Source organism: Ambystoma mexicanum, chromosome 3p, assembly GCF_040938575.1.
Source record: "Ambystoma mexicanum isolate Mex_15411 chromosome 3p, UKY_AmexF1_1, whole genome shotgun sequence".
Lineage (NCBI taxonomy): Eukaryota > Metazoa > Chordata > Amphibia > Caudata > Ambystomatidae > Ambystoma > Ambystoma mexicanum.
Genome location: NC_090925.1, coordinates 905,947,297 through 905,974,930, shown reverse-complemented (window position 1 = coordinate 905,974,930; position 27,634 = coordinate 905,947,297). Strand labels below are relative to the sequence as shown.

Below are 27,634 nucleotides of genomic sequence, written 5' to 3'. Positions count from 1 at the left end.
CGTTGGCGGGAAAGCGACTTTGGGTCCTCTTCAGCAGGCCTGCCAAGGCCTACAAGGCATTGGAGTACAGGGGGTGAGTTGTAACAATACTTACCTGAACCCCCAACTACCTCTTAAATATTTTGATGACTTTTAGAACCTTTTGTAATAGTCTGGCTTTGCCATTGCTTGTTTGTGGATGTGGATGTTAGTTAGGACTTGTCCTCTACCTCTTCAAACTCATTGGACCCCAGGGACCCAACCTTAATTTTTTCCAGCCTAACAAAGCTTTATGGAACTTTGGAGAACTTTTAGGTACAATGCCCCATACATCCTAGGGATGGCCCTCTGAAGCTAGTAGTGTATCTCTGTGGACTTACAGTGCGTACACCAATACTCCCCTTTCTTCACAGGAGGTTGTATATGCATTTTGCCCAACTCCAGTGATAGATAGATAGATCTATCTATCTATATCTATATCTATATCTATATCTATATAGCCATTATTAGTAGTATGATGCTAGCTGTTAGTAGTAATTTTTCTTAGTGTTATATGGCCATAAATAAATGAGAATTTGTATATAACTGATTGTCCAAGTGTGATCCCTGACTTTGCACTGTGTGTACTCTTTGGAGACCCCTTTCAAGCTCAACATCTCGTGAGACTTAGCCTAGACTACTCGCCTTGCTACCTTGAACTGGTTTGGCTACAGCTCCCATGGTTTTCCCCGTCACAATACTAGGTTGGCCTTCTACACATATGTCCATCATGCGAGGGTATCATGTCCTAACACCCCATCTCCCATAGGGTATCCTGACCCCAAACTCACTGTAACATGACCTTTGGTGGTGGAACCACAGTTATGGATCCTTCCCCTAGGCCTATCCTAGTGTGTTGGCTTGAACAATTGTTCTTATCTGAACTTAAACTGACGTGTATTCTTTGCAAATGGTGAATTTTGGACAGAAGGCCCCAAACCATCTTAGGGTTGGACACTCTAAGATGGAGGGAAGCGGTCTGTGTAGATTCTTCCAGGTTCTTCCTAATTGTCCTTGCATCAGATTACTCCCCGGCAGAGCACTGGTTATTAATATGCAAATCTATTCTCCAAATGGTGAATGCGTACATGTTTTATAAGGATTTGTGCAGTAATACTTGTATATGAATTGTCTATTCCTAAACCTACTGCCTAACAATTGTATTTTTATACTTCCTGTGTAACTGGAATTATTGGTGTTACTCTGTGGACTCATTGTAGCCCTAGACCACCCTCAAACTTTCGGAGACAAAGCCATGACTGCTCAGCTACCTTAGCTTGATTGAGTTTTGACAAATATCTCAGTGTCTTCCCTGTTGAGCATGATATAGTGGCCCCCAAAATCCTCCCACCGGGCTGATTTTGGAAATCCATCTCAACAAAAACCTTCCCAGAGTGGATGCACTAATGTAAGCCAATATGGCGACAACACGAATGAGGACGTTGCCCTTACCAATATAAAACATTCCACAGAAACAAAACTTGTCTTTCGCTTCAGAAATGCCCCACATGTTAACAGGTACTTGCAAGCTGTGTGCATCAACGACCCTTTAGGCCTCAGCCTTCCACGACCACACACATTCACACAAGAAGTCATGCACCCATACAGCTCCTCTCAATCATTGGCATACACACCCAGAACAGCCTGCCATCATGCTTCAAAGTCAAAGCATCCATCTTCTATGCTAACCAGATAGACTGCCATCTAGTTAAAAAACCTCAATGAAGCTTCCTGGACGTTAAAGGTCATATCGGCAGAGCAAGATGAACCAGATTCACATATACCCCAGAGAAGAAATCCAAAGCCCATAGCAGGGAAAGGTTGGGCTGAATCTGACCTGTTACAACAGAGCGAATGTGCTTATTGTGACCAATAAATTCGCATTCGTCGCCTTTCTTCACCGTTCCTCTCTCCATCGTACCAGTGACGACTGTTCCACGGCCTGCAAAAAAAATATTAAAAAAAATGAAAACATCTGTATCAGAAATATTAGGCAAACAGAACTGAAGCCTCTTAATCTGAATTGGAGGGTTATAAGGAAAGAAAATGTACAAAAGTCTTACAAATATCTTTAAAAAAAAGAAAGCCTGCTCAGCTGTATACAAGGGCGAACATTGGCCACCCCTTTCAAGGTCCTTCTTGTCTACCATCATTCTTACAATTTATTATCCCAATTTGAAGTAACCCTGATCAGGGTGAGAAGTCTGCAACAGGTTCAGGATTACATCTGCTAAACTATAAAAGGAAAATAGGCTTCAGAGTAAAAAAAAAGTTTTAAAAAATAAAATAAAAACACTAATGGTCTAAAAGGAATCCTTACTGCACTGCTGTGGGTCCAATACCAGAGGCTGGCATCCACCAAAAGGGAGTAGGGACAACAACGGGACCACAAATCACCCAACAAGAAGGAAAAGCCCCTTAGAGGCATGCATAAACCAGTACAGTGTCCTAAAGACCAAACGACCCCCGTTATATATGGAAGACCCTTGACCTGGTGGTATGCGTGTAGTACATACAAGTAGGGGATTGTGGGGTGGTGGGAAATCAGGATTTTTAGAATACATGTCCTGTTGGCTAAAATGCCTAAGGCGTACCCAGACACCCCAAATTAATCTGGAACATCTAGGGTATAGCATTACAAATAATCCAAATATACACATAACCAATCATATCCAAAGAAGGTAGGAACCATTTTCAAACCATTGCCAAAAGGAGTCCAAGTACGAATACCACATTTTAACAGTACAGGGAAAATATTGCCACCAAAATTAGCTATAGTGTTCAAATACATTCACTATCAGAGAAATGCATAACAGGACTTCATGCATTAACAAAATCACAGGTATAATTATAGTTCTCGTTACCGAGTACAGTGAATCCTTTGTGGCTACAGAAAGGAAATGCTACCTTTAAGCAGGATACTACATATTTTTTAAACCTTCAGCCCGAATGCGAAAGGTAATTTGTAGACAGGACCCATATTCTTCAAACGGCTAGCTTATAATGTGTACTGCATTGAGATGTACCCTCTTTTTCCCTTCATAGGATGGAATCTGATCAGTTAACATATTTCCATTTGGCAGCAAATTATCAAATATTTCACCAGATCGAGACACTCTGCGCAACAAGGTAAACTCAGTACAGATGTATTATGTATGATGCACAATTAAGGGTTTGATAAGCACTGTGATACACATTATTTAAAATGGTCTTTCTACTAAATGTTTGCACATTAGTCAGACTATTCACATTTCCATTTGGAAACAATGATTTGCTTAGACCGAGGTACTGTGAGCAAATGAGATTAACCCAGTACAGCCATACCATCTACGATTCACAATGTGTTATTGCCAAGTCTTGGGATACGTAAAATTCGATATAGCGTTTCTATTCAAAGTTTACACTTAAGCATTGAGTCAGGAAGTGGTACCAACACGGATCAACGTTTGAGTGTATTATCAATAAACTTGAGTACACATTGTTAGGGAGATTTATCCTTTATATGCCCCATCCACTCTCCTAGCGAGACCTTTTTATTCTGAATGAGTAGAACAAGTTACTTTCTTACCTGGTAACGTTCATTCGATGTGATGTTCCAAAGTAACTTGTTCTTCGAGGGGATTGTGTCCTCTGAAGTATTCCACATCTATGACAGACTCCCAAAGCAGTACCAATGTATGGAGGTGGGAAAAGATTTTAGAATTTTAGAATGCCCAATCAAATCGCAGAATACAGTACCGCCTTACCAAAGGCTAAATCTTGCCCACGGATAGAATCCAGGGAGTAGCGTTTTACAAAAGTATGGACAGCGGCCCATGTGGCTGCTTCACAGATATTCCGAATGGGAACACCCCTAAGCAGAGCAGTAGAGGGAGCCACACCACTAGAAGAATGGGCCCGTAAGCCCACCGGAGTGTCCTTACCAGCCAGACGGTAGCATTCAGAGATTGTCGAGATGATCCATCGGGACAAGTTCTGCTTAGAAACAGCTTGACCTAAACGCCTTCCAGCGTCTCCCACAAATAGTGATCGTCCACTCTGAACTGGGACATCCGTGAAAGATAGAAGCTCAAAGCTCTCCTAGGATCCAGCCTATGGAGCCCCTCTTCCTTACCAGGATGCGGAGGATAGAACGCCAGAAGAATAACCTGCCTCAAATGAAAATCTGACAACCTTCGGAAGAAAAGAAGGACTAACCTTAAGGACAACCCGGTCCTTATGAAACACAGTGAAAGGTGGCTTGGCGTAGAGTGCCTGCAACTCACTCACTCTGCGAGCGGAAGTAACTGCAACCAAAAGAACAAGTTACTTCTTACCCGGTAACGTTTTACTTTCTTTGGCCCACAAGGGCCTGCAAGTTGGTACTATTGAAGGTTACCTGGCGGCGCTGTCCATATTTAAGCGCTCGTCTGAGGAGTGTTCTTATTTTAAGATTCCTTTGATTTCCCAGTTTCTCAAAAGGCTGCCAAATGTGTTCCCACCGTTTCCTTTCCAGGTACCGGGATGGGATTTGAACCTAGTTCTGAAATTCCTAATGGGTGCTCCACTTGAGCCCTTACATTCTTGTCCTTTGAGACGGTTGACCTTTAAAACTGTATTTCAAAGGGATTGTGTCCTCCGACGTATTCCTTATCTTTGATAATCGTCTCCAGCTTGCTGGCCTCAGAATTCTTTTTTTTTCAGTAGAGGGCACTGCACATCGACATCCGTCGAGTTGGTGTCCCTCGACAGCCACTGTATCGGCGCCGACGTCACCATGCCCATAAATAGCCACGCGCAGCGTCCGTTGCTCAGTTCCGTTTTGTAGCATAAGATAAGTCCTGCATGAATTGGTTATTGACCTTGAAGAAGGGTAAGCTGCAACCACAAGGGAAGTATTACTGCGGGGATGGATGGGAGGGGCAATAAGGAATATGTCGGAGGAACATCCCATCGAAAGAACGTTACCAGGTAAGAAGTAACTTGTTCTTCGAAGGGATTGTGTCCTCCGACGTATTCCTTATCTTTGATAGACTCCCATAGCAGTGGTGTGTAATTGGAGGTGGGAGTAAAAATGCCATGTTTCCCTTTAGGAATGTAATACGGCTTTGCCAAACCTAGTCTCTTGACTAGAGGAGGAATCCAGGCTGTAAAATCTTGTGAAGGTATGTGCGGACGACCATGTGGCAGCCACACATGTCTCGAACCGGAACCCCTCTTTGGAGGGCCGAAGAGGCTGCGATACCCCTGGTTGAATGAGCCGTAAGATTTTGAGGAGGCTCTTTCCCTGCTAGTTTGTAATATTCCAGAATGGCCAAAATAATCCATCTGGAAATGGTCCGTTTTGTTATCGGTAGTCCCAATTTGTGCCCTGAGTAACCTACGAACAGTTGGTCTGCTTGCCTAATCCTAGCAAGTCTGCTGATGTAAAAGCTTAAATACTGCCTTGGGTCCAGCTTATGTAGCCTTTCTTCCTCTTTTCCCGGATGGGGAGGAGGATAGAATGAAGGTAATTTTCTGAGTGATGTGGAATTCAGAAACCAACTTTGGGAGGAAATTAGGCTTCACCTGTAGGACAACTGTCTTTATGAAAAATTATATGAGGGGGGTTTACAAGATAGAGTTTGTAATTCGCTCACCCTTCTAGCAGAGGTTATATGATGGCTCCTCTGCAGTGCGCTTGAAGATCGATAGCGCTGCGAGATAGCCCTTGATAGTGCCAACTTGAAGGCCTGAATTTGCCAAATAGAGTAGAAAGGATAACACTGTTGGTGTACCACATGAAAAGGGCGTCTATATTCTCTTCTCTACACCAGGTGCAAAATTTGTTCCAACGGCAGCGGTATAAAGACTTTGTTGCTGGCATTCTGGCCGAAAGCAACACCTCCACGACGTCATCAGGGAGGTCCCAATCCTTGTACCTCAACCTTTCAGAAGCCAAGCGTGAAGGTTGAGGGTTCTGATGTCTGGATGGAGAACCTGACCTCCCTTCTGTGAGAGAAGATTCTCCTCGAGTGGAAGGCGAATTGGAGGGCAGATGGACATGTCCAGAAGGTCCGGGTACCACATTCTCCTGGCCCAGTCTGGGGCAATTAGGATCATGGTCCTCCGGAATCTTCTCAACCTCCTGATCATTTGAGGTATGACAGGGACTGGTGGAAACGCGTACAGGAGTGGAAACTCCCAGCCCACTATGAACGCGTCCCCTAGAGCTCCTCTCGGGGGAAATTCCCTTGAACAAAACAGATCGCACTTCCTGTTGGTACTGGTGGCGAACAGATCCACTTGAGGGGTTCCCCAAAGGGCAAAGATCTCCTGAAGGACTTCCTGAGCTAGTTCCCACTCGTGGAAGACTGTGCCCTGCCTGCTCAGAGCGTCCGCCATCAAGTTCTTCTCTCCGGCTAGGTGAACTGCCGATAGAGAGATTCCTTCTTGAATTGCCCAAAACCAGAGCTGCATTGCCTCTCTGCAATGTGGCAGTGATCCCACACCACCTCTTTTGTTGAGGTAGTGCATGGCCACTGTGTTGTCCGTCATTATCAGGACATTTTTTGCCTGTACTGATGATCGCTCTCAGCTCCAATAGGTTGATGTGTAGTCTGGACTCTGATGGAGACCAACGACCGCTGATGGTCAAGTCGTTGGCATGGGCTCCCCACCCTGTGAGTGAGGCGTCCGTGACTACTGTGGTCTCCGGCCATGGTTGCCAAAACAGTTCTCCTTTCAAAATGTTCTCTCGATAAGCCCACCATTGAAGGTCTCGGGCTACCTTGACCGGAATCCGAAGGAGATCTGTAATTTTTCCTGAGAACTGCGACCACTGGGTTCTTCGTGCCCACTGGAGAGATCTCATTCTCAGACGAGCCTCTGGCACAAGGAAGATGCAGGATGCCATGAGGCCTAGCAACCTCAAAAAGTCAAAGGCTGGGAGATGTTGGGCATTTTGAAACTTGGTGACCATCTGCAGAATATCTTGAGCCCTCACCTCTGGTGGCGAGGCTTTTCCCAGAGAAGTGTCCAGGACCGCTCCAATGAACTGGAGTCTCTGTGATGGTATCATCTGTGACTTCTTTAAATTGAGGGAGAAGCCCAGTTTGTGAAGGAAGTGGCAGACATAATCTAGCTGGATCTGAGCTTGTTCCGAAGATACAGCCCTGATCAGCCAATCGACCAGGTAGGGGTAGACGTGAATCCCTCCCCTCCTTAGACTTGCAGCCACTACCGACATTAACTTGAAGACCCTCGGGGCGGAGGTCAGCCCAAATGGCAGAACTCGAAATTGATAATGAGAGCCGCCAATTGCGAACCTCAGGTATTTCCTGTGTTTGAGATGGATTGGCACATGGAAATAAGCATCCTGGAGGTCCAGAGTTACCAGCCAGTCCTGGAGCTGGAGGGCCTGAAGGATCAGAGAGAGTTACCATATTGAACTTGTCCTTCCTGAGGAACTTGTTCAATTCTCGTAAGTCCAAGATAGGTCTCAGTCCTCCGTCTTTCTACGGTTTTGAGAAAGGGGGGGGAAGGGGGTACCAGCCCATGTTCCTCTCCGCTACAGGTACCGGTTCTATGGCACCTTTCTCTAGCAGGTCTACAATTTCCTGCAAGAGGAGAGGATCTGGAACTTTCAGAGAGCTGTTCCCCGGTGGAATACTGAGGTATGCGTAGAAAAGGCAGGCAGTAACCTTGGGCAACTGTCTCCAATGCCTAAGCATCTGATGTAATAGCCTGCAATTCCGTCAGATGTTGAGTTAACCTGCCCCCTACTGGTGTCTTGTGAGGATAGTCCTCAGAGCGGTTTGGAGGCGGCTGATGCAGATGCAGAGTGTAAAGAGGCACCTGCTGCGGCTTTTGTATTTTTAACCCGTCCACCTTGGGTGAATCTTTTCTGACCCCTTTGAACTGGCTGTCCTCTGCCTCTTCCGAATGCGGAATAGAAGCGAAAGGACTTACCTACCTCTCCAAGAGGTTCCTGAGGGGCGATATGGTGTCTGACGGATTGCAGCTCCCAGGGATTTTGCTGCTGCCTTTGATGTTTGTAGCTTTTCTTTTTTAAAACTTTTTTTATTTGAGTTGACAGCTTACCAGAAAAAACGGGGAGCCAGACGGCGCCAACATTGAAAACAAGCAATACACATATTAAGCAATACATGTTGGGTAGACGGAAGCAACATTGAAATGAGGCAATATACACAATTTTAACATTTGTCCCAAAGGGATATGCTTCTACGGGGAGCCCTCCGGGGAGGAAGACGAGGAATTCGAGGGTGAAGCCATGGCGGACATATAATCACGGAATCTACCCCAAACATCCATCGGCCTAGAGTGTGAGTGTTGCATTGCGTTCCAGGACTGCTCGGTATCTTGAGCCCATATGATTGACCTGAGCCACTGTACATAGGTAGGTGCCCTAGAGCGAAGCTAACATAGTAGTATGCAGCGGACTGCCAACAGCATGCAGAGACCTGCTAGTTTTAGAATCGCGGGACAACGGAGGGAGGTCATGGAACAAGCAGTGCAGTGGGGAGGGAGCAATAGTGTGTTCTAGAATGTCCGACAATGTGAAGCAGATATCCAGCCAAAATTGGGTTAGGCAGGGGCAGTGCCATAACATATGGATATAGGAGGCTTGATCCATGCCGCATGTGGAGCGAGGAGGGCCTGGAACATACGATGAAGTCTCATTGGTGTATGATGGTACCTGTGTAGGAGTTTAAATTGGATTAGTTTAAATTTGGTAGTATAGGACACATCTTGGGTATGGGCACACATCCGTGACCATCGCTCATCAGTGATTTCAACCCCGAGATCCTCCTCCCATCTACGCCTCAGCTTGGTGAAGGGAGGGGCTGCTCTAGTCTGCAATAAGGAATAAAGTCTCTACACCTTACCCCTGAAGGAGAGAAAGGAACAGAGTTCAGCAACTATAGGTTCATCAGGTGGCAAGGGGGAAAATCGGGATACCTGGATTTGAGAATCTCCCGAAGGGAGGAGTATTGTAGCCACACTGCGGGGCGGCGTCTGAGTGATGGAGGGAGATCAGGCCACTCCACAAAGTTTTCTTGTTCAAAGATGTCACGGAGTGTAAGAAAGCCGGCATCCGCCCAGTGAGAAACCACTGATTGTGGAATGAGTGAGACATCAGGGAGGAAGTTCCATAATGGCAGATCCCCGTGAAATGGGCGAGGTAAGTCGGCCATTGTCCATAGTTCGGTTAAAGCCAAGGATGTGCTAGCTACAGGGTCTGCAGAGTTTGAGTCAGGGGGGATTGGCTTAAAGATCAGGGATCCGATCACTCGGTCACAGACCGTTAGTTTCTCAAGGCGAACATGTGGGGGGGTCTGTGGTATTGAACCAATGTGCAGCGAACTAAGACTGGGCCACCACCCAGTATCTGATGAAGTCTGGCGCGTTGAACCCGCCCAACGCCTTGGGGGTGGTCAGCGTGGATAGTTTGAGGCGGACTGCCCCCGAATGCCAAAGGAAGGTGTTCCTGATGGAACGCAGAGTTTGGAAAAAGGCATCACCGGGCCACACAGGGAGATTGGTAAATCGGTAAAGTAATTGAGGTAATACAACCATTTTGAGTATTCCAATCCTGCCTGCTAGTGAGATGGGAAGCCTAGTCCAGTTGGAGGTTTTTGCCTCCAGGTTAGTGAGATAACTTGGTAGTTGTCGACGCGCAGCTGCGCTGTGTGACGGGAGACCACCACACCCAGGTAAGTGAAACCAGACGGAGACCAGTTGAACAGGGGGAGTTGTGTTGAGTGTGAGTAAGGTAGACTTGGAGCAGTTTACTTTCTAGCCGGATATGTCTCCAAAATGGGCCACATCCGCCAGTATAGGGGCAAGGTAGGCTTCAGGGGAACGGATGTATAAGGAGGGCATCATCCGCGTAGAGGGAGATGTCAGATTGGCCGGAAGTGCGCAATCCCCTGTGTGAGTGATGGTCGTACCATGTCAGCGAAGGGCTCCATGGCAATGGCGAAAATGAGTGGGGAAAAGGGGCATCCTTGGCGTGTGCCTCTGGATATCTGGAAGGGGACGGTGCATCTGTCTTCCGTACGGACTCTGGCCGACGGAGCGGTGTAAAGCAGTTTTATCCAGGAACAGAAGTTGGGGCCGAATTTGCATTTTTCGAGAACTCGCCATAGATATTTCCACGAGACAGAGTCAAAATGCCTTCTGCATGTCCAGCGTAGCTGCAACCGCCTGTGTAGATGGGCTGATCCTGCTGATCACATTGAAGAGCCTTCTTATATTTAGGGAAGTGGACCTACCAGGGACAAAACCGGCCTGGTCGGGGTGGATGTGGGACATGTACTGGGCCAAACGGTTGGCTAGGAGTTTTGCGTATATTTTAATATCACTGTTAATCAACCAGAGTGGTTGGTATGAGCCGCACTGAGTTGCGGGGCTTGCCAGGCTTAAGGAGCACTGTAATCAGTGCCTCACGGAGAGACAGGGGAAGAATTCCTCGGTCGCAGGATTCCTCCCACAGGGCCAGTAGGTGTGGTGCTAGGAGAGATTTTTATTGTTTATAGAAATCTATAGGAAGCCCATCCGGGCCAGTTGCCTTCCCAGATGCCAGCGACTCAATGGCTTCATTAAGTTCTTCTAAGGCGAAGGGTCTCTCAAGGAAGCTGCTTGCGTCGGCTGAAAGGGGAAGACTAAGTAGAAGTCGATTTCGGGCACCTGGGGGCCGTCGGCCTCCGAGTACGAAAGAAACTCAGAATTGATGTCCTGTGGGGAGGTGGCGAGCGAGCCGTCAGGTCTCGCTATGGCCGGAATATTGGGGGCTCACGGTGCAGTAGTCTAGCCAGCATTCGGCCGGGTCGCTCCCCCTCACCATATTTCCTCACCGATTGAGGGGAGTCCAGGAACTTAACCTCGCGCTCGGCAAGGGCACGGAACCGGTCTAGCTCAGATCCCAGCACCGCCAGGGTGGCCGGGGAGTGATCTTCAGCATATCGGGATTCGTGGTTGGCCAGGGCCGATTCGCTAGCGGCAATATCGGCGCGAATGCCCTTCAGGATGCCGCTACTTTTGGAGATGGCGATCCCCCTTGTGTGAGCCTTAAAGGCTTCCCAGAGCACGGCTTGTGTTGACACAGTTTGTATTCATCTCAAAGTATTCCTCAATAGAGGATTCAAGTTCGGACGCGAAAACCTGGTCGAGAAGTGAGTGATGGCTCATTCTCCACTGCCTGGTTTTATAGGTATCTGGTCCCCAGTGGAAGGAGATAAGTACCAGTGAATGGTCTGACAGCGTCCTGGGGAGTATAGCCAGGTGAGACAGGCATCTGACCAGCATGTCTGTAATAAGCCATCTGTCTATTCTAGAGTAGGAGTTGTGAACTGAGGAGTAAAAGGAGTAAGTGCAAGAATCAGGGTTCATCAGACGCCAGGCATCGACCAGTGCTAGACGGGGAAGTGTGGTAAGGACAGCATATGCTGCTTTAGATAGTTGGCGAGGTCTAGAGCCCGACCTATCTAGGGTAACATCCAGTATTGTATTAAAATTGCCGCCCCACAAAATAGGAATCAGGGGGGGTAGTCCTCAAGTAGAGAGGACAGGTGCAAGTAGAAATCAGGGTCGTCAACATTGGGACCGTATATATTCAGGATAACCACCTCCTGATGTTGTAGTTTACCAGTGATCAACACATACCTACCAAGTGGATCCATGTGGGAGTGGTGGCATGTGAATTTCAGGCTCTTGTGTTTAAGGTGAGTGCCACGGCTTTGAGTGGAATAGTTGGTGTAGTACCTCTGGGGCCCCCACTGCCTAGCGAAGCGCTCACATTGCTCAGAGCGGGCGTGGGTTTCCTGCAAACATAAGATTTTAACTCTGACGCTCAGCGTGAAGCTGAATCTGCTGCATCTTTTTGAAGCTGCCCAACCCCCGGATATTCCAGCTCATAAAGGTCAAGTCGGCATAAGCCATATCTAAGGGGGTAGTGATAGAGTTATTGTGACGGGGTTATCAGTAGGTGCGAGATGCACAATCTGAATATACTTGTCGTCATATCTACATATACAAAGTGTTCTGCTGTGGCGCATGCGGCGCCTGTCAAAACACTTCCCCCAATCGAAGGGACGAAACCCAACCAGAACCAAAACAAACACAAACTTAAGCATCAACGCCTGGGGGACTGTTAGCAGCCGGGCGATGATACACCGGACAGGGGAGAGAGACAGGAGAGATATACTGTGCAATAGGATCAACCAAAGTGTTTGGGATAGGTGCGAGGCGTGAGGGGGGGTCCCGGCTCCGCAGGCAGGGGACCAGTGAAGCATAGAGACTTAGCCATGGGCCCAAGTCACACCATCGCATGTCAAAAATATAGACCCACCATGGGCAAGTCAGGATCTCGGGGAACCCGGGAGTGGCGGGAGGATAGCTACCAAACCGGGAGTACAACCAAATGCGGGTATTACCGCGCACTATGCAACAGCGTGGCGCATAAAGGCCACTCACGCAAGGATTAATGGAGCAACATTAGCCAAACTGGTAACCAGTGCTCTGCGGCTGATGAACGGCCATCATGGCCGAGATCTGCCTCTGTGGTCCACATGTAACTCAAGTGCATCAACAACCATAGTGAACACGAGTTTTTGATTAATAATACGTAGATCAACCAGGAATGTGTTCCTCAATGAACCTCGATGCCTCCTCTGGAATGGTAAAAAAGAATGTTTTGTTGGAGTGCTCGATCCTTAGTTTGGCGGGGAAAAGCATGAAGTACTTAACTCCCGAGTCTCGAAGTCTCTTTTTGACCGCAAGGAAGGATTTGCGCTCTTGCTGGACTGCGACGGAAAAATCCGGGTAGAGGTGTATTCTTGCTGCCCCAAGAAGTAGCTCCCCCTTGGCCCTGGCCGCACGTTGAAGGGCGTTGCAGTCCCGAAAGTTTAGGATTCTTACAATGAGTGAGTTATCGGGGGCCGAGGACGCCGAGGCAGCAGGCGATTCCTCCGGAGGCTCGGTCGGAGATCTGGAGGGTGTTTTGGCAAACATATTTAGTGAGCTTTGCTTCTTGCCAGCCCCCGCACCCTTGGTCATGGTGACGAGTGGTGGGTGGTGCCCTAGGCCCCAGAGGACAACAGCGATAAGGAATAACAAGCAACCCCCTGTTGAGTGCCCTGGCCGGGGTGCCGCAAGAAGAGTAGTGAGGGCTGTCGGAGGCAGCGTCAGGGAAGTTCCTCTCCGATCCGCAGGGCCAGCTGTGTGCCCCCTCCGCAGCGGCGGGGGAGCGTAGAGGCAATGGCGCTACAGGAGCGCCACTTCAGTGTGGTGATGCAGGAAGAGTAGGCCACGTGAGTTAGTTCTGTGAGGTGCTTGACGATGCAACCCCGTCTCCGCGGAAGAGGAATGAGTGGGGCAAAACATGCACCAATATGGGGGTGCTCCCCTAGACCGTATGGCGTGGAGCGCTTATATGGTTAGTGCTGCGAGTGCAATCCCGGACTTAGTGCACCTCAATGTGGGGTGCCAGAGCCCAGTGGATCCAATCCAGCAGATCGTGATAAACAGGCGAGTACCTCTGTACAGCTGCTCCGCCGCAAGGAAAGGGAAGGTCAATGTTCTAGAGGCAGGGAAGGCAGAGGCGTCAGGCGAGGCAATGTCCACCGGGAGGCTGCCCAGCACCAGTCCGAGCCCACTAGGATGTGTCACTGACACCAGTAAGTGTATGGGGGGGGGTGAAGAGGAGAAAACAGTGACACCGTGAGCTCCAGGCGAACGCTAGGCGGGTGCCCCCGAGGTCCCGGGCGGGACGCAGCTTTCACTTAATCTACATGAGCAGGGCCCGACGCCAGCCCCAGCAGCCCAAATCCCGCCGAGGCTCCGCGGGTCGGCCAGGCCAAGAGGCACGGATCCAGCAGCACGGCCAGCCGCCAGGACCAGCGGCGCCAGTCACACCCGTCCCCCCATGCCCCCTACCTTGCAGCCAGTCAGTCGTGTTCACGGAGAGGAGGGCAGCGGGGAGAGGAGGCTGGCGAAGCGCAGAGGAAGCCGCCGCGGGAACCAAGGGCGCCACAGGAGATCAGGTTGCAGGAGGCCGTTGACGCAGGTGAGAGGGGAAGGACCGGGGGCCGAGATCGGCCGTAGCATGATGCCACAGTATGCGGAGGGCGGCCTCGCCCGAGGCGGCAGTGCGGTGCGTCCAGGGCTCAGAGCCCCTCCCCCACAGCAGGCCGCCAAACCGCACCCCCGGGTGGCCGAGCGGGCCGCGGTCCCCGGAGTCCCAGGGCCGAGAGGGCGAGCAGAGGGACTCCCCGGCACGATCGGGAGGCGCAGCTCGGCGTCCAGGGCGCCTCCAGCTCCGGGACCTCGCAAGGATGTAGTGGGGAGTCCGCGGCAGGAGTGGCGGGGCAATTATGCAGAAAAGGCAGAGTTGGTGGCAAGGAAACAAGGATTGTATCCTCTCCCCGTCCGGAGGTCCATACTTAGGTGGCCATCTTGTTTTGGCGCAACAGCGACCCCCCCCCCCCGCACCCCCGTTTGTAGCTTTTCTAAACTGTCATCCGCCTTCTTACCAAACAAAGGGCCGTCAAAGGGAATATTCAAGAGTCTGCTTTGCACATCTGGAGCAAAATCAGACTTTCGTAACCAAGCAAATCTCTGGGTTGTTGTACTTGCCGCCATGGCCCTGCTGATACTGTCGGCAGAATCAATGCCAGTTTGAAGGGATTCGCACATTGCGTCTTTACCATCATTAATGAGGTTTAGAAACGCTTCCGTTTCTTCTCCCTCCAGGAGGCAGTCAGCCGCTGATGAAGCACACTCCCAAAGTGTGTGGCTGAACCTTGCGAGCGTACAAGTAACATTGATGGATTTCAACGCCATGCTACATGCAGAAAAGAGTTTTTTGGCCATAGAGTCATATCTCTGGTCATCCCTGTCCTGTGGAACAGTAGGGTAAGCCGATTTACTACCTGATGAAGTTGCTGCCTGAACAACCAGACTCTCCGGAGTCGGGTGTCTGGATAAATATTCAGGGTCAGCAGTAGACACCCTATATTTGGCTGATAATTTTTTGTTAATCGCCGGGATAACCTCAGGCATTTCCCAGTTTGCCAATATTTTCCTTTGTAATGCCGCATGTAATGCCGCATGAAAAGGCACCACAGGATCCTCCTGTGGACCTTTAACCAAAATGTCTGAGGTCGTCTTGCTGAAAAGCAGGTGAGGGTGTAGACCACAGCATAAACTCTATTATCCTTGCCATCACGGATCTATAAGGGGTTTCAGTATGTTGCCCTGGGTCCGGTTTGGCAAATTCCACTTCTGGGGAAGTGTCCAATCCACTTGCTTCATGTAAGGATTCTTGAGGTCTTTTAACCTACCTTCCTCAGAGGTAAATTCCTCTGGTACAGGAGTTGCAGATCCCTGCAACTCTAAAGGTCTTTCCCGATCCAAATTCTCCCTTCTTCATAAATAGATAAGGCCCTGAATGATCAGATCTTGGAAATGGTATAAATCCCATTTCCAGAGCAGAAGGGGCCAAATTCGTCATAATTGGCTGAGAAAACGTCGTCAACGCGGACGTTAAAGGCTTCGAAGCTATCAAGAAAGGTGTCGAGAAAGTTGGTAGAGGCCTCGAGGAACTCGAGAGTATCGGAATTCTACTCGAGGTTGTCAACATTCTCGTGATCGAGGCTCTGGGTATGGGTTTGTCCTTTGTCTGCGTCGAAGACGGCGTCGAATCGACTGACCTGTGCGTTGAAGAACCCTTCGACGATGGCGTCGAAGGCGCGCCCTTGCCTTTGCTCGAGGGTTCGTGACGCTCTAGAGTAGCTTCTTTCGCCGGGTGCTGCGACTCGCGGCGTTTTGATTTTTCGGGTCTTTCACCAAGGGCATCACCCTCAGCAGTCTTCGAGGGGGTTGAGGCCGCTTTCTCGAAGACGCTAAGCATCTTTTTCCTGAATTCCTCCCACTCAGCCCGAGAGCCATGTTTTGTGGGGCAGGAGAACCTTTTCGGGGAAACGGAAGACGAGGAAGGGGATCTTCAGCGTCTTTTTTGAATGCTTAGATCTCGAAGAGTGATGGGAACTGCTTCGAGACCTAGAACGAGAATGTCTTGTGATGACGAGGAGACGAATGTCTCGACTCTGCAGAGGAAACTTCCGAGGAAGTTTTAACGGCCTTACGTCTCTCGAGCTTCCCCTTACGCTCCTTCAAGGCTTTCGACGTCATGGACATGCAGTCCTCGCACTCCGAACAATGGTGCTCGACTCCCAGGCATCACAAACAGATCATGTGAGGATCCGTCAACGACATTTTCTTTCCACAGTCTCAACATTTTTTGAAGCCGGACCGTGGAGTCGTCGGTTCGGATGAGGAAGCCATCGATTACGAGTCGGTATTCGAGGAATAATGAAGTATATTTGACTGAAGAACTGAGCAACCATATTCCGAGGTACCACAAAGTGCGGAAAAACGGAACTGAGCAACGGACGCTGCGCGTGGCTATTTATGGGCATGGTGACGTCGGTGCCGATATGGTGGCTGTCGAGGGACACCAACTCGGACGTCGATGCGCAGCGCCCTCTACTGAGAACATTTTTTCCGAGGCCAGCAAGCTGGAGACGAATTATCAAAGATAAGGAATACGTCGGAGGACACAATCCCTTCGAAATACAGTTTTAAAGGTCAACAGTCTCAAAGGACAAGAATGTAAGGGCTCAAGCGGAGCACCCATTAGGAATTTCAGAACTAGGTTTAAATCCCATCCCGGTACCTGGAAAGGAGACCGTGGGACCACATTTGTCAGCCCTTTGAGAAACTGGGAAATCAAAGGAATCTTAAAATAAGAATACTCCTCAGACGAGCGCTTAAATATGGACAGCGCCGCCAGGTAACCTTCAATGGTACCAACCTGCAGGCCCTTGTGGGCCAAAGAAAGTAAAAAAGACAGAACCACAGGAATTGAACACTGAAAAGGGATCCACGTTCTGTACCCTGCACCAGTCGCAGAACTTTCTCCAACGGCACAGGGATTTTGTTGCTGCCCGAGGGCAACGCCTCCATCACGTCTTCAGGGAGGTCCCAATCCTTGTACCTCAACCTTTCAGAAACCAAGCATGAAGGTTGAGAGACTTGACCTCTGGATGGAGAACCCGACCCCCCACTCGTGAGAGAAGATCGTCTCAGTAGGGAAGACGGCGTTGAGGGCAGATGGACAGGTCGAGAAGGTCCGGGTACCACACTCTCCTGGCCCATGCCGGAGCAATGAGGATCATTAGGGAACTGAACCTCCATAACCCGCGCAACATTTGCGGAATGACGGGGACTGGAGGACACCCGTATAGCAGTGGGAAGGACCACTCCACTACGAACGCGTCCCCTAAGGCTCCTCTTGGAGGAAATTCCCTCGAGCAGAATCTTTCGCACTTCTGGTTGACACTGGTGGCAAAGTGATCCACTTGTGGGGTCCCCCAAAGGGCTAAGATCGCCAAGAAAACTTCCTGAGCCAGCTCCCACTCGTGAGAGACTGTGCTCTGCCTGCTCAGAGCGACCACCGCCTCATTTTCATCTCCGGCCAGATCAACTGCCGAGATCAAAATTTCCTGCTGGATGGCCCAGAACCAGAGCTGCATCGCCTCTCTGCACAGTGGGAAGAGACCATGCCCCCGCCCTTTTTTGTTGCGGTAGTGCATGGCCACTATTGTCCATCAGAATCAGGACATTCTTCCACCATACAGATGGCAGAAAAGCCTTCAGGGCTAGCCTGACGGCCCTCAGCTCCAACAGATCGATATGGAGTCTGGACTCCGACGGAGACCAACGGCCGCTGACTGTCGACTCATTGGCATGAGCTCCCAATCCCGTGAGGGATGTCAGTCATGATCGTTGCCTCCGGCCAGGGTAGACAAAATGGAGCCCCCTTCATCAGATTGCCTTCGACGGCCGACCACAGAAGATCCTGGGCAACCGAGGGCGGCACCTCAACGGGATCCGACATCCTGCCGGAGGACTGCGACCACTGCATCTTCAGAGCCCATTGCAGAGATCTCATCCATAACCTGGCCTCTGGCACCAGTAGAATGCAGGATGCCAGGAGGCCGAGCAACCTCAAGAACTCGAACGCCGGGAGACTCTGGGCATGTTGAAACTTGTGCACCATCTGCCGAATGTGATGATCCCTCACCTGAGGGAGGGAAACACAGCCCCAAGGATGTGTCGAGCACTGCTCCGATGTACTGGAGTCGCTGAGTAGGTGTCAAGTGGGACTTCAAGTTGAGGGAGAAGCCGAGCCTGTGAAGGGAGTGGCAGGTGACTGACAGGTGCTCCAGGACTTGCTCGGGAGAGCGTGCCCTGATCAACCAATCGTCCAGGTAGGTGTAGACGTGAATCCCCCCTTTCCTGAGATATGATGCCACCACCACCATGAGCTTGATGAAGACCCTCGGGCGGAGGTCAAGCCGAACGGCAGGACCCAAAACTGAAAATGTGAGTCGCCAACCACGAACCTCAGGTACTTGTGCTTGGGATGAATCGGCACATGAAAATAAGCATCCTTGAGGTCGAGAGACACAAACCAGTCCTGAAGTTCAAGGGCCTGGAGGACTTGAGAGAGAGTAACCATCTTGAACTTGTCCTTCCGGAGGAGCTTGTTCAAACCACGCAAGTCCATGATGGGTCTCAATCCCCAGTCTTTTTTCAGGATCATAAAATATGGGGAATACCATCCCTTGTTCCTCTCCGCTACAGGCACCAGTTCTATGGCGCCTTTCTCCAGCAGGGATTGGATTTCCTGCACAAGGAGCAGATCCAGACTCTTCAAAGAGCGCTTCCCCGGTGGATTGTGGTGAGGCCTCTGCCAGAAAGGAAGACAGTAGCCGTGGGCTATGATCTCCAGAACCCACACATCTGAAGTAATGGCACGCCATTCTACAAGATGCTGTGCCAACCTTCCCCCAACCGGCGAACCATGGGACATGGCCTCATGACTGAGCTAAAGCGGCTGCGGCAGTGCCTGAGGGCAAAGAGGCAACTGCCCGAGCGGCTTTGGCAACTCAAGTAACTTGTTTTCCACCTTTGGTACTCCAACGTTGGCCCCTTTGACTGGCAGCTCTCCTCGATCTACCAAAGGAAGAGTAGTATCGAAAGGAACCTCCCCTCCACTGCTGTGCCCTAGAACAAAAAAGCGGAGGTTGATGTACTGCAGCGCTCAACGACTTCGCTGCAGCTTTGGCGGTCTGCAACCTCTCAAGGCTCTCGTCAGCCTTGCTGCCAAAAAGATGGTCACCATCAAAGGGCATGTTGAGAAGCCGGGACAATAAATCAGGAGCAAACCCCAACTTCTGCAACCACGGAAACCTGGCCATCACGGTGCTCGCCGCCATGGGCTGGCTGACACAGTCTGCCACATCCAGACCAAACTGAACAGATTCACACATGGCATCCTTGCCATCCTGAACGAAGGCAAGAAAACCATCCCGTTCCTCCCCTTCGGGAATATGTTCAGCCGCCAAAAAAAACAATTCCACAGAGTGAGTGAATATTGCCAAGGCGCATACGGAATTGGCTGCCTTTAAGGCCATACCCCCAGATGAAAACACTTTCTTCGCTCAACCGTCAAAGCGCTTGTCGTCCCTAACCGGAGGGATGGTAGGGTACGCAGCCTGCTTTGCTGGGCCGTAGCCACCTGCACCACCAAATTCTCGGGAGTGGGGTGCAAAGACAAGTAGCCGGGGTCGCCACTGGCTGGACAGTATTTTTTCGGTAGCGACTTATTCACTGCCGGGAGACTCTCCGGAGTAGTCCAAGCCACTGCCACCCTTCTTTGTAAGGCCATATGAAATGGCAGCACCAGGTAAGTGGGTGGACCTTGGTCCAAAATATCTGTCAGGTCATCCTGCAAAAAATCCACAGGTGGAGCAGACCACCCCAAGTACTCAGTCACCCTCGACATGAGACGCCTGTACGATGACTCAGCATGTGTACCAGGCTCAGGCCTGCCAAACTCAACCTCCGGAGAGGTGTCCAGACCACTGGCGTCATGTAAAGATTGACGCAGGTCTTCCATCTGGCTATGACCAGATAACAGGTCATCAGCAACCTCAGGAGGAACAAACCCCTCCACATGTGACCCTCCATCCACCTCCGAGATGTAATCCAAAGGCTGGAATAAATCCCTGGATGAGGGTACAGAAAAAAGGTTCAAACACAGGCCTCACTGATTTACTCAGGGCCTTCCTCGGGGTTTCCACCGGTCTCCGGGGCACCACCAATAAAGCCTCCACAAAAGGAGTCTACTGAATTGGTGTCGACGTCGAGCGAGGCACCAATGGCTTCGGCAACGGCTTCGAGGCTGGAGCCCCGAGCATGTCCGACGGCCTCGGCGCTGATGAATTCTTCGGAGGCGGAGCGTCGAGAGACCCCCTCGACAGACATGGCACTGACGGCGTCGATGCCTTCTTAGAAGGCCTCACAGGCTCCAACCGCCTCCTGGGCGTCGAGGACCGTGACCTGGAACGGGCATGGCTAGAGCGATCTACCTTGTCCGATTGGGACCTCGACGGCTCCCGATATTCGTGCAGACCGCCCGAGCCTGAAGGCGTGCGAGCGGTGGCCCTAGCACGTTCCTTGCCGGCTTCTCTCGAAGACGCAGACGGAACGGAGCCCTGCGATTCAAAAATCGCCATCATCTTCTTGCGAAATGCATCCCAGTCTGCCGGAGATGAATGCTTGTTGGGATAAGCTACCCGCCGCCTGGCAGAGTCCTCGGACGAGGACTGGGAAGGCGACCGGTGACAGCGCTTCCGAGAGTGCCTAGAAGAGGCAGAGGAATGGTGGGAACCACTCCAGGACCAAAACCCCCTGGACTTATGCCGACGCAGAGAGTCGACCCTCGAATAGTCGGTCGAAAGCCCTGCGGATTTCAATTTACAGGGTTTGGAAACCCTACCTACAGATAGCTTCTTCCGCTCCCGCAAAGCCTTCGACGTCAAAGACTGCCATTCATCACAGTCATCGGTGGCGTGGTCCTCGCCGAGGCACCACAAGCAGACATTGCGCGGGTCCGTTACCGACATCTTGGAACCGCAGTCGTAGCACTTCTTGAAGCCCGACTTCGGGGTAGAAGACGAAGACATGATTCTCACAAGAAACCAAGAACGAAGAACCGATTCAACAAGAGAAGAACCGAGGCGTGCCGAGATTCCGAAGCGAACACGTTTGCGGAAAAAACCTAAGGCTACGGGCGTCGTACGTCCTACATATAACATCTGGTGACCTCGGCGCTCGACGGAGGCCCTCAAGGGACAGTATCGACGTAGGACGCAAACGCCAAAATGTTTTCCGAAGCAGCACAGCTGTGGTGATTACTGTCATAGATGTGGAATACGTCGGAGGACACAATCCCCTCAAAGAGTCTTTTTTACACTCTTAACTCTTGTGTATAGCTTGCTTACTCTCACTGGAGACTTGCATTTGTTGCCCTATGCCGAGTTGCTTGCATCTTTGCTCTTCACAAGCCTCCCAGCTTGTGGCCCAACATTGATTGTTTTTTTAAAAACAAAACTCCCTTTAAACATTGTGCCATCTTCAAGAAGTGCCTCAGCTCCCCTAGACTTTTCTCAATTGACAATGGCTGTCCTGGCTCCCTGCAGACTGTTTACCCTCCGACTTTGTGTTTATCTTGCCCTCCAAAAAGTCCTACATAAGTTAATTGTATAGCTGGGAAAGGGTTAACCTATATTTCATTGGGGGATTCTAAAGTGCTTACCTGTTTGATAAACTTGTTAACCATTGTTTCCTTACCTAACCTTTTCCTTTTTGCATAACTCCAGTATTGCATTTAAGTGTAAAGTGATATATCAAGGTCCACAGTGTCCTAGCTAATGAAGTCTGCTCAGGGTGTAGGAAGTGTGTGGGGCATCCCAAAAGGGTACCCATTTACTTAATTGAAACTGAATGTATTTTCGAAGTGTATTTTATTGTTGCATATTGCCCTGTCTAAAGAAGGCTCATTTTAAAACTGTTAAATGAATAAATTATTATTTTAAAAGAAGTTATTTGAATACCTGTCACTGTGAATCTCCAAGTTACATCTCTACAGCTCACATTGACCCCTCTTGAGATCGGTCTGGCAGCTCAGTCACTCTACCAACTTGTGTAGTACATACCTATATCAAAGGTTGGGTTGCCTATTGCAAAGAGGACAAGGATGGTGTAGTCTCCCACAGGGTTACTACATACAATCTTGCCTAACACCACAAGCAACTACCACTGAAGCTGTGGCCTTTGAAAAGTATATTTAATTATTCCCAAGTGTGTTGGTTAATTGAACCAAGTATTTTATGACTTTCCTTGTGTAAATATAACACATTTGTATATTCTATATTACATTTTATGTATTTGTTAGGACTATTGTAGCAGGTTCAGTGTACTTACCTACAGCTCACATCTTCCTCCTAGAGTAGGCCTGACTGCTCTGCCACTCTCCCAAGGTTACTTGAGCAGTACAGACTTGTACTAAGAGTTGGGGACGTGTATGCCAAGGGATAGTTTTATGAAGTCTTACCTCAAGTGGACTTTAGCAAAACTCCCGTAACGCACATGTACTCGTTGGACGCTAGAATGCATTAAAACATTAACTTAACTGGGGAGTAATCCTTTTTCTTGACGTATGAACAAATGTATGTAACAAGGGAGTCAATTTAGGCAACACTTCAGTGTCAACACCACACCTGTAGGTATTAATCCTGAAATTTAATTTCTAGCATAATGATTTTAATATGGCACAGTACTAGTGTAACACCGGTGAACCATATATATTGGAATAGGATTACACAGGCAACGTTCTATGAGCTTATATGTGATAACTGCACACTAAGTGGTGATAAGGGCATAATGTTGCAGATTGATCACAACAGAAAGAGAAAAGATACTATTAATGAGATAATGTACTGCCTTTTGCCAGTTTATAATAGATTTCCTTTTTTCCGCTCTCCCGTCAATTCATTATATTGATTTTACCCCACAGGTCTATTATGGTGAATGCGTGCTATATGGTTATTCTATATATGTATACATACATACATACATACATACATACATACATACATACATGTTTACCCCAGCCTTGACAAAGACCATTAATGGGTCAAAACATGTGTTGGAATTTAGGCATGTGTTATTTTGCAATTCACATACCGATTTCTGAATGTGTAATAAATTGTTCAAGACATACATTAATGAGCATAAAGAAACTCAACTACCAGGACTGACTATTAACATCTGCTTCAGAACATAATTTACAGCTAATAATCCATTAGTAGATGGGGATATGAGCATGGATTGGGGGTTATATCTTCTCTTGCAATCCTTAAGTAGAGGGCTTATTTTCCAGATTCAGTTTTCAGGATCAGGTTTACAAGGGCTGGCCCCCTCATCCAGCGATGGCTCAGATGACCAGAAAAAGAACCGAGAATATTACCACAATGTCAACGTTCAATACTGTGGCAACACTTGGAAGGGAACCGGCGAAAACGCCTCATGGCGACTTGTTGGACAAAGATGAAGGAATCGCAGCAGCAAATGATCCCAGGACGGGGATAACGGCTAGAGCAGCCTGGATTGTCCCAAGGAAAAAATGTGGCAGGTTGGTAACGTTGACACACGCTTCTGGACTACAGCAGCAGTCCACAGCCAAACAGAAGATCCAAGCGTGAAACAGCGAGATGTGGTGGCATACGGCCCAGAAAATGGTTCCAGCATGGAAGGCCTGACCCAGCAAATGTGGGGAGTCAGCAGAAGACTTCAGGAAGCTTGTACTTTACCTCTAGGGACAAAAAACCAAAGTCGGATAGGCCCAACCCACCAGTATAGCCAAGTAAGGGCTTTAAATGGCAACAATAGTAGAGATGGAACAAGTTACTTACCTGTAACTATTGTTCTCCAGCATGGGTCTGGGGTGCATGGGTGGGGGCCCTACATCTTGGCCGGTTGAGTCCTGCTTTGGGGTCGGCGTCCTGGACCACCTCCACTCTGCAGGTCTCCTGGGTCATTGTCCTCTAGAGCGTTGACGGTACAAGAAGAAATCTTTCGTCGACCTGCCCGACTTTCCTTTGGAGACACGAAAGGAAGAGTGAAGTTTTTTAAAGAACTTTATTTTTGGAGATTTTAAACCAAAAAGAACAGTTCGACATTATACCTCTATTGAGGTGAATAACCCCAGTGCCTTCCCTAAGCTCCCCGTTCCCCTCCCCTCCCCCGGACCACCAAAGTCAATGTTGTACTGTCCTCATCCAGCGAGTTGGCTAGACAGTTGCCCGTTTCTGTACCTCGGTGGACCCAAGAGTAAAGTGTTAGGGGCTGTGACTCCGACAAAGTTGTAGAAGAGTTCTCGTCTTTTTCGTTAATCAAAACGGACACTAGGGGCCCGCATATGTCAGGGGGTAGGGAGGTGGGGCGTGCGTGCGTGTTGGGGAAGTGTTCTGATAAATTCCGACTCAACGTCCTGACAGTACAGGATGTCTTTACGCCAGTGGGCCACCAATGGTGTTGGTCCTCTGCCCCATGACATGACCACTCTCCTACGAGCCAGGGTCAGTAGTAATCCTGCTAGTTTCCTTATTCCGTGTGAGAGTTGTTTCATCATCCCGAGCAGGGCTGCCGTTGGTATGGGTTGAACTTCCTCTCCTATTATTGCTGAAGTGGTCTGGAGGATGTGTGTCCAGAATGGGGTACGTTTGGGGCAGTCCCAGGCAAGGTGGACGAAGTCTGCAGATGGGTGTCCGCATCTTTCACATTTCGCTGATTGGTCTGGTTGTTTCTTTTTTGGGGGACGAAATACACTTTATCTACACCAGCGTATTTGCTTTAATCGCGTATTGAGGGCTATTTTTTGGGTTGGTTTTAATATGTATGCCCATTCCTCATCTGATCTTGTTAGCTGAAGGGACCTCTCCCACCTAGTTTTCGTGCGAGCGTCGGTGGAAACCGTGTCAGATAGGATGGATTTATAGATTTGTGAGACCAGCCTGCCCTCGCCCTGGGCTTTCATCACGTTGTGTAGCAACTGCCATGTTGGAGGTTGTTTCGGGAATGTGGGGAATATGGCCGGTAGGGTATATCTGGTTCTAAACTAGATGAACCTGTTCAGGGGCGTGTTCCCTCCTCTTTCAGTTGCTTGTTGGGGTGTAATAAAGGAGCCTTCACTAAATAGGTCTCCAAGCTATTTTATCTGTATTTTTTCGACCCATTGATGGAAGACCTTTTCGGAAGTTCAGGGAATCCCTGGAATAAATTTGATTGGGAAGGGGAAGAGTATCTCACCTGAACTTTGTATTTGCGTGCAAATTTTTTCCATACCCATTAAGTCGCTAGAACCACGTTCATCGTATAACTAGGGACTGGGAGCGGACTAATGATCACGACCCTCAACAGATTAGGTTCTATCTGCACATGTGGTCTGATAAAATGCGTGGCATACCAAAAGCTGAGGAATTGCGCTTGGGCTGCCCAGAAATATCTTTCCAAATCAGGAAGGGCCAGTCCACCACTGGACACTGGGAGTATCAGTGTTGAGTGGGCGACTCTGGCTGGTTTGCCCGCCCATACTAGATCGAGAATTAGGCTTTTTATTTTTTTCATAAAGGATTGTGGGATCAAAATTGGGATATTGGAGAATAGGTATAGTAATTTTGGCAATATCACCATCTTGACTAGGGAGCCCCTCGCCCATAAGGTCAGTGGGAGTGATTTCCAGGGGTTTACTTTTTCTTGCAGAGCTTTTGCTACTGCTTCATAGTTGTCCTGGAATACCTCTTATTATTTCAGCGACATCAGTATCCCCAGGTAGCGCACCTTTGTGGTCTCCCAAGCGAAGTTGTAATCGTCAGTATATGGTTTGGTATTTGGAGTGAGTGGGAATATAATTGATTTTGAATGGTTAATTTTTAAACCCGATACTGCTCCGAACTTGATCCCTTCACTCATAATTGGGTTAAGATTCTCTGCGGGATCTCGTAAAATAGCGCCACATCATCGGTGTACAAGGATATAATCAGCCTGTGTGGGCCAACGGTGTGGCCCCTGTGAAGTTGTTGGGATTGCAGATTTGACGCCAATGGCTCCATTATTAAGGCGAAAATTAATGCAGAGTGGGTATCCTTAGCTTGTGCCTCGTTGCAACCTAATGGGGGAGGTTCTCTCCAATCCCACCAGTATGGTAGCATGGGGGTCGCTGTATAGTAGGGAGACGAGTTTAATGAATCGGGCATCCAGGCCCATGTGAGTAAGTACGGCGAACAGGAAGGGCCATTCCACGGAGTCGAACGCCTTTTCGGCATCGAGTAGAACTGCGACAGCTTGGCAGGTGGGGTCTAGGGCCTCTGTGATACCAAACAGGATGCCGAACGTCGTGCAGCACCCGGGCACAAATCCTGCCTGGTCCGCGAGCACGAGGCCCTGCATCAGCGGTAGTAGCCTGCTTGTGAGGATTTTGGCCAGAATTTTGTTAGAGGTTAAGAAGGGAGATGGGTCTGTAGGATGCGCACTCTTCTGTTGGGTTTGCCTGCCTTGTGTAAAAGGATGCTGTTGGCCTCGTGGGATGAACGTGGCAAGGAGCCCATTTCTAGCGCTTCAGAGTAAACTTCCGCTAGTAAAGGAGCTACGGTTTCCGCGAAGGCCTTGTAAAATTCCCCGGTTAGACCATCGGGTCCCGGGGCTTTGGTGTTTGGGAGGGTTTTAATGGCTTCTACTATTTCCTCTGGTGTAATGATTTCATTAAGGGGTTCACGCAGTTCAGGGTCTTCGAGATACCCATTTAGGGCGCCTGAGTCTGAGTTGCATTTAGAGGTATATGGGTCTTGATAAAAGGTTTGGTATTCCTCAGCGATTTCTTCATCTGTGTGCACCACTGTGCCGTGTTTGGAGTGTATCCTCTCGACCATTGTTGGTTTCCTGTTGGCTCTAATTAGTCTCTCTAGGAGAGCTCCAGGTTTCTGGCCTTGGCATTATTGCCAGACTTGGCCGTTACGGCCTAAGAATTTCAGTTCGCGTTCCGCGACAGCCTTGAAGTTTTGTAGCTCTTCCTTAAGTGCTGCTTGGGTGCGTGGGTCGCTCTTGTTGGAGAGTTTGAGTTCAAGTTGTTTCAATCTTTCTTCACTAATGGAGTTCTTGCCGCATCAGCTTAATGATGCAGCTCTCCTTGGCAAGGCAAACTCATAAAACACTTTAGTGTTTCCCAGATTGTGCTTGGAGACGTCGCCGTGCCCAGGTTTATCTCCAAGAAGGTTGATATTTCATCGCGGAGTTTGGATGCAAAAACTTGGTCTTGTAGGGATCCCGGCTTGAAGCGCCTCTGCAGCAGGCGGGGTTTAGTAGCTGCTGGACTGGATTGCATATGAGGGTCACTGGTGAGTGATCGGAGAAGGTTTTGGGTAAAATTCAACATTGTTCCCAATGGAGGGGGCCGTTGGCAGATACCAGTAAGTAGTCTAATCTGGAGTTAGAGTTGTGGACTGTCGAGTGGAACGTGTAATCACGCTGTTCCCAATTGCTGTATCTCCGGGTATCAACCAGATTGTAGGCTCTGCAATTTTCTGTACCTGGAGGCTGGCTTTGAAGGTCGACAAGGTCGTGCTGCACGACCTGTCTTTTACGGGGTCTAGGACGGTGTTAAGGT

The 27,634-nt window shown here is 49.3% G+C and overlaps 1 protein-coding gene across 1 annotated transcript in view; it reads right to left on the bottom strand.

Annotated features, from left to right (window-relative positions):
• Positions 1-27,634, bottom strand: part of TUFM (Tu translation elongation factor, mitochondrial) — a 379,939-nt gene that overhangs the window by 123,532 nt on the left and 228,773 nt on the right. The window contains exon 8 of the mRNA XM_069652151.1: positions 1,856-1,960. Within this exon, the coding sequence (XP_069508252.1) occupies positions 1,856-1,960 (105 nt within the window). The remainder of the gene's footprint in view (positions 1-1,855; positions 1,961-27,634) is intronic.